Source organism: Calonectris borealis, chromosome 3, assembly GCF_964195595.1.
Source record: "Calonectris borealis chromosome 3, bCalBor7.hap1.2, whole genome shotgun sequence".
NCBI lineage: Eukaryota > Metazoa > Chordata > Aves > Procellariiformes > Procellariidae > Calonectris > Calonectris borealis.
The window spans coordinates 65,705,092-65,712,214 of record NC_134314.1 but is presented as its reverse complement, the minus strand read 5'-3'; the positions used below and the strand labels follow the sequence as shown (position 1 = coordinate 65,712,214).

Sequence of the window (7,123 nt, the reverse complement as noted above, 5' to 3'; positions counted from 1 at the left end):
CTTCTTGCTTGTCAACATGAGCTTGCAAAAGGAGAATGCATCCTGACCTTTGCCCAGATGCGCTGGTGCATGAGCGGCAAGGTACGTGTGGATGTCAGCACCCACCAGGGAGCTTTCGGGGAGGGAAAGGTGAGGGGCAAGGCTGGGCAGCAGGCTCCCAGCTGCCTCCAGCGGCACCACATTCGCCACCAACGACCGACTCGGCTGAGCTTTCCATACATCCCAGGAGCACGAAACCTGGCTCCCACTGGGCAGGCACACACGTGGCATTAAATCATTTACAAACACAAAGCGAGATCGCTTTCGCCGGGGAGCCCCGGCATCCCCAGCCCGGGGGTCAGGCTGGCAGGGATGCACATATGGGAAAGGCAGGATTCGGAAGACAGCAGTGACAAACTCCAGTGTTTGTGCAGGCAGCGTCGTGGCACACCTGCACCAGTCAGGGCATATGACTCCTGGCAGTCTGAAAGTCCAACGCAGAGTGGCACTTTGGCCCGATGGGCTGGGCTCTCTTCCCCGTTCCCTGCCCGGAGGCTGGCAGTGCTGCAGCTGCCCCGACCTTCCAGCATCTCTCCCGCAGTCAGCGTGGTGTGGACGTGCTGCCCAACAGCACAGCTGGCAGTGATTTCATGGCCCCTCGTCCTTCTGATGATATATTCCCAGATGACGTCCTGCCGCAAACACACCTGCAAACTCTGTCTGCTTGCATTTGACCCGAAGACTGGCCACCAAATCAGATGATATCCCATGGGTAGGTCTTTTACATGTTTGCAGCAAAATTTCTTGTGTTCTTCAGCTCTGAGAGACTAGTGAACTGGGGGGAAAAAAGAAAGAAAGAAAGAAAGAAAGAAAGATCTTAGCATGGCAACAAGTAAGCTTGTGTGACAAATTTATGGGATAAAGCAATATTGCCAGACATCATTTGATAATTAGTGCCTAAAAAAAAAGGACCTTTTTCATGCTGGTTTGCTTCATAATTAGTTCCAAACTTCAGAGTGACCACAGCTGCCAAGTAAGAACAATTGCTTATGTTTAATTTAGAACAACTCATATGTTTTTCAGCTAAATTAAACCAAAGCCAAACCGGGGATTTTGGAAAGCACTGAAAAGAAGGGGAACTCTGGAGTGTTTAACAGTTACTTCCTCATAAGACATGCCAAGAGGAAGAGAGATGCTCTTCAGTCATGGAGCTGCTCTCCTAAGCATGAGGGGGATCACGCTTTCCTCCCTCTGCTTACTGATGCACCTGCTTCAGGATAAGATAACTAGTAAGTAACGGCTTTCTGCTCTTTTCCTATGTGGGGAGGGGGGCACTGGGTCTGTTATTGAATCTCTGGATGAGTCAAGAAATCTCCGGATCTTTTGGTGGGTTTCAAAAGTCCAGTCACTTCCAAATTAGTCTGTTATTTTGTCTTTCAAGGTTCTGAAATGCAGATAAAACAAGCATGTTGCCCATTAAATTTATTCATGGCTGTATTACCAGTTTCAGTTCAACTAGTACAAGTCTTACGTGATTCTGTGATATGCCAGGGATAAAGCTGCAGTCATCTGGGTCACAAAACCCAGAAAAATGTTAGGATTTGGATGCTTCAGAGAGGTTGTTAACTGATTCTGTCATCAGTAACCATCGCAGTTTGAAAACAGATTATCTTGAAAATTGTCAGGCAGCTTTTTCCAGTAGTGCAGACTGGAAAAGCAGTGAATCTCGGGTTATTTTTTATTAGGCAAGAGCTGATAAACACGGCTGTGGCAACAGTTAAAACAGCTATAATCCATGCAGGTTAAAGCTGAGATGTGGAGGAAAGGGACTCGACTTTAACTACGGATGGGGCTGCTTACTGCAGGCTATGTGAATCGATCCGAAGGGTTTGTTCCCTGGGGTGTCCATCAGGCATCTCTTACAGCAGTAAACTTGCTAAGGAAAAATGAAAAAAAAAAACCCAAAACCAAACCACATAAAAGTGTTCCTTTCATAATACTAAATGTGTTTGTTCTGTAACTGCTAGATCTGGTCACTGTGACTTGGAAAATTTTGAACATGAAATCCAGGAGATTTAATTTCCCTACAGTCTACTAGTCATGAAACCAAATGTGCTCTAAAATACCCCCTAGTTTCCACACGGAGGAGCGTGTCTGTGACAAACGCATTATATTATCGTTCCTTATTATTTGCAGTGATTTTAGTTTTGGAAAACCAAGACCTGCAAGATTTGATTAAGCCGCAGAAGGTAGAGTTTCGTTCATTAAACTTCAACAGCACTTTGCATTGGCAGCCTGGGAGGGCCAGAGAGGCAAGAGACACGGTCTACTTTGTGCAGTATAAAGTGTAAGTACTGGGGGAACTCCAGCCTCCCGCCGGGCTGGGGACCATCCTTGCTTGGCATGTCAAAGGGATTTCTCAGGTGGCACGGGATATTCTCCCCTGGGGAGAATACCTGGGGAACAGCCATGTCCTGCTCGGCTGCCAGCTCTTGGTTGTTGCTGCGCTTATCAATAGCCCATAAGCTGCAGCTGAACAGCCCAAGGCGGGCAGGGAACAAGCACCTCCAGCAATATGCTCTGCACCCTCATTGCACCATAGAGTTGCAGAAAAATGTAGTTTGCGGGTGACCTCTGGAGGTCACTGGGTCCAACTGCCGGCCTGAAGCAGGTCTAGCTAGGTCAGGTACTTCTGCAATAGGACACTTAAGGTATTTTGGTGGCCCACCTTGCCCATGACAAGTGCCGCAGGGTGCCTCGCATGGCGAACTTGGTCCTCAGAGGAGGTATGCTCCCGCCCCTGGCACACCTGGTGAGCACCTGAAATCACTATTGCCTTTGAGAAATTAGGTGGTGGAAACCGGCATTCTGCCCATCACTGAACACACTGGCTAAGCCAAAGCTCGCCCGCCTCTCCCGAGGGGCAAGTATGCGGTGGCTTCCTACAGGGCTGGTGACCCACATCTCTGCTTTAGGTTTCTTTCAGAAAAGACAGAAACTCGTAGCTCCCAAACGCCCATGAAATCAATCTTCCCTGTCATCAAATTGAAGGGAGTTAACTTCCATGGCAGAACGCTTGTCAGTACCGCCGAGCTAAAACAGACGGTTAAAAATCTGTGCGGACCCAGTCGGCGATAGCTAAAGCTTACATCCTTCCTCCTTTTTCTCCATAGGTATGGGCAGAGCACGTGGCAAAACAAAGACGACTGCTGGGGGATTCAAAAACATGTCTGTGACCTAACAAATGAGACCTCTGAAATCCAAGAGCCTTACTATGGCAGAGTGAAAGCCGCGTCAGCTGGCGTCTATTCCAACTGGAGCCTCAGCTGCAGATTCACTCCCTGGCGAGAAAGTAAGTGCAAACATATGGGTCTCTCTGAGAAAGGAATTGGATTTTCTGTGGCATGGAATACATAACTTCTGCTCACAATTTGCAAACATGAGTAATCCTTTTCTAGCTACAAAGCTATACCAAAAGATGTTGCGAGTCAATAGCTCTCAGGTGAAGTGTTGTGATAAAACAATTTTCCCCACACTTGAAAGCCAAACAATTATGGATAAGTAGCCACTTATCAATAATTAGATGATCAGAAATGCCTGGCTCCCTTTAACTCAACCTCTTCCTCAAGGCATGGAACTACACAAATTATTTTTAGCCGTTTTCGGAGCTGCAGGAAGGACTGGACACAGGTGGAAAAGAAGGAAACGTTCTCTGCTTGGGGGGGAAAGGGAGAAGAGAGCTGAAACCTGTGTGGCCACCATTCTTCTCGCATTTATGTGTTTTCCTGACTGCAGTGTATTTAGAAAGGACATGCGCAAAGCTTTTAGTTAGTACAGTCATTATAATGCCATAGTATGTTAGAAATTGGAGGACTGTCAAAATGCTGAACAGTACCAGTGTAGCTACCAGTAAGTTCCCTGTGAATTAACCAGTTTTCCCTCACTGGTCAATGCAAAATTCAATTGTGAATGTCAATGCAGGTCACTTCACAGCCCTGAAGTGCAAACTACCTTGAGCAGATAGTACAGATGAAACCACAAGCTTTGACATAAAGCAGTACCTTGCAGCAGCAACAGCCCATCTTGCCCTGTGCCACCTCCTCCTCCTGGAGTGATGCATGGGGCAGCTGCTGTCCTGTCTCCCCACATCTCTGGGGCTGCACGCACAGGTATGCAGGCACTAGCTTGAGCCCTTAGCTGTGTTTAACCAAGCAGATATTGCAAAAAAATTGAAAGTAATGATTGAAGCTGCGTCCTTGGCATAACGGAAATGGTTCAAATAGCTGTTTTATGCAGTCCAAGCACAGAGATAAACATGGGGGGGAAAAAAAATCAGGGCAAAGAATCCAAAGCGTTTTGCTTGACCAGCCTGCAGCAAGCAATATGCAGCTCTGAGAGAGTCAAAAAGTTTGGCTCAAAGATAGATTTACAAACACAGGAAATGTCATCCCCAAAATGTCCCAAGTAATAACCACCAAGACGTAAGGATTTACAAAGCAGCATTTTAACAGTAAATACAGCATAATATATTGTTGATAACAAGAACATTAAATTGTTGAATGGATTCCAATTGCGTTCTGTAAAACATTATTAAAACTATAATTGTGTTCATAGCTTTGGTTTTTTTCCTTAGCTGTGATAGGACCTCCGATGGTAACTGTGGTCCATAGCAACAAATCCATAATACTAAAGCTCCAGGCTCCACGTTCTCCTTATAAAAGGAAGAGAGGCAGCAAGATACCAATGACAAATTATTATGATCTGCTATATCAAGTCTTCATAATTAACAACTTGCTAGATGAGGTAAGTGCATATTCAAATAAGAACCCTTTACCATTGAAAAGCCAGGAAAATATGGGCACACCATTCTTGTTTTACAGTTGAAATAGTCGTCTGGGATTGTGAGAACGTTGATGACTGTGCAAGTATTTGAAAACAAAGTAGGCTTATTTTTCAGGAATTGAATTTTATTGAATTGAGTTGTAATTCCTCTCTTTATTCTTTCCCATCAACTTAGTATTCCATACTCTAAGACCTAGATTAAAAAACTGGGACAGGAGGGGAATTTGGGGGGGAAATTTTCATTAAAAATAATAAATAAATTATTAATGCTATTGACTTTGTGCAACTCTACGTGCTGCTCTACAACCTCCGTTCTTATCAAACTTTACTCACATACACACTTGCTAGGGTAATGTGCTTGACTGGCTGTTTTTATTCTGCTCTGTCTGAAGCAACACAGAGTCCTGGTGTACGAAGGAAAAGACAAGGTTATTAAAATAGAAGATTTGAGGCCCGGAGTCAGCTACTGCATCATGGCTAAAACGTACGTGCCATTGCTGGACCGCAGCAGTGCCTACAGCAGCAGGCAATGCACCGTGCTGCACTGACAGGCCTGGCACCTCTGCGACAGGTAAGTCACCAGCTGAAACTGGAGATAACTCTGGAAGTCAAGAGCTATCCCCTCACCAAAGGCAGATACTCTCCAAAAGGAGAAAAAAAGGTGTGGCATAAAAACTGCCATCCCATACGACAACAGTAGCCAGAGTTCTTACATCATCTCAGCTAGTTTCACACCAGGTAAGAATGATATGGCCAAGGAGATTAGAGGAATGGCGTGGATAATTATTTGCATGCTGGCACAGTCCTCAGAAACACCTCCCTCTTCCCTTTCTTTAAACAGTTATACATAGTATTGCTTTCATCAGTTTTTACTGCTGTCAGGTAATAATTAACTAGGAAAATGAGTGACCTCCAACTTTATTAACATGCAATTCTGCTGCAAGCTCTGCAATTCTGTTCAGGAATTTATCTAATGTATTTAATTCAAATGAACCTGTCCTATTTTCACGGCCATTCTTCACGTGTAGTGTGTTTAAAAATAAATCAGTTACCAAATTTCATGAGTTCCCATGGGCCAAAATGCAAGAGTTAGCTCAATTAGCTGGTCTGAAAAATCTGTTTGTTTACTTACCTCAACACTAGACTATCTTCAGGTATCATACGCCCAGCAGAGAGATTTACTATGAATCCTGGCTTGCAGGTGCTAAGGCACAGAGTGTATAAAGACCTAAGCCAAAGTTGACTCCAGTGTCATTGGCCTTAGCAACCTCAGATATGGGCCCTTTCTAGACCTAACGGAGGAAAACTGGAGAAGCATCGAAGTTTGAACCTGTGCTTCTGTTCTGGGTTCAGTACCCTAACTATAAAAGATTTTCTTTCTTTTCTTCTGCTTCATAATGTGATGCATAACGTTGGTATCTCTTGAGACTTGGTCAGTGGGTTTAAGCTAAGGAGGGAGCCAGTTTCTAGGTGATTTTCCTGCATTTTTGCTTGCTTTCCCAGTACTGTAAAAGGCTGGAAGCTCAGGTTAGATCTGGACTTCTGAACAACCTGCAGAGGTACAGGAGGGATGCAGGCAAATGGCATGTGTTGCATTTTCCGTTAAATTGAATACCATCCAGCTTAAATGTGCCCTCCAGCAGCAATTCTCTTTCTTTTCCTAGTTACAGGGATAATGGCGGAAGATGCCTCCCATCACAGATCCAGCTGTAGATCAACATCTGTGGTCTATGTCTGGAATACATATTTGGATACTTTTAAAATTAACCTTTGCTGCATTAAATGATTTAATTCATCACAATCATTTTATGCTACACAAAGGCCAAGGATTCTTTGTATGTCCTATATTACAATTCATGATGGTATATATCTGCATTTACAAAGGAAACAGTCTTGTGAGATTAAAAAAAACTTGCAAAAAGCATTTGTGAAAACATCCTTAAGATTGTTTCTAGGGTTTTTCTATTTTAAGCCTTGGAATTAAAATACAATTGATAAAAGAGAAGTTTCAGATATTTTATTTCTTCTAGAACACAGGTTGCAACAGAAGACGAAAAAAAGTGTCCTCTCTTTAAAGTAAGAACTGTACAGTACAGGAGTATATCCCACGATACAATGTCTTCATAGTGCCCTCAACATAACATTTCTGATGGTGAAACCAGTATGTGATTAGTCAGGAGCTCATTTAAACTGAAACAGAAGAGATCCTCGCTTTCAGTCAATGACAGACAGTTGAAGGGAAGAGACCTCTATTTCAACCATTTCACAGTAAATGATGAACGAATGCTGACCATCACCTGTG

The 7,123-nt window shown here is 44.0% G+C and overlaps 1 protein-coding gene across 1 annotated transcript; it reads left to right on the top strand.

Moving 5' to 3' along the window:
- Nucleotides 1-1,118: 1,118 nt before the first annotated feature.
- On the top strand, nt 1,119-6,817 carry IL22RA2 (interleukin 22 receptor subunit alpha 2). Its single transcript, XM_075148113.1, has 6 exons — nt 1,119-1,268; nt 2,176-2,326; nt 3,153-3,331; nt 4,613-4,782; nt 5,214-5,392; nt 6,486-6,817. The coding sequence occupies exons 1-5, from the start codon at nt 1,154-1,156 to the stop codon at nt 5,367-5,369; spliced, it is 771 nt and encodes a 256-aa protein (XP_075004214.1). The 5' UTR covers nt 1,119-1,153; the 3' UTR covers nt 5,370-5,392; nt 6,486-6,817.
- Nucleotides 6,818-7,123: the final 306 nt, after the last annotated feature.

Excerpts from the sequence above, each read along its gene's own strand:
- IL22RA2 (XM_075148113.1), top strand. The coding sequence starts at position 1,154 with ATGCCAAGAGGAAGAGAGATGCTCTTCAGTCATGGAGCTGCTCTCCTA. Across the intron at positions 1,269-2,175 it reads GCTTCAGGATAAGATAACTA|TGATTTTAGTTTTGGAAAAC; the intron begins GTAAGTAACGGC and ends TATTATTTGCAG. Across the intron at positions 2,327-3,152 it reads TACTTTGTGCAGTATAAAGT|GTATGGGCAGAGCACGTGGC; the intron begins GTAAGTACTGGG and ends TTTTCTCCATAG.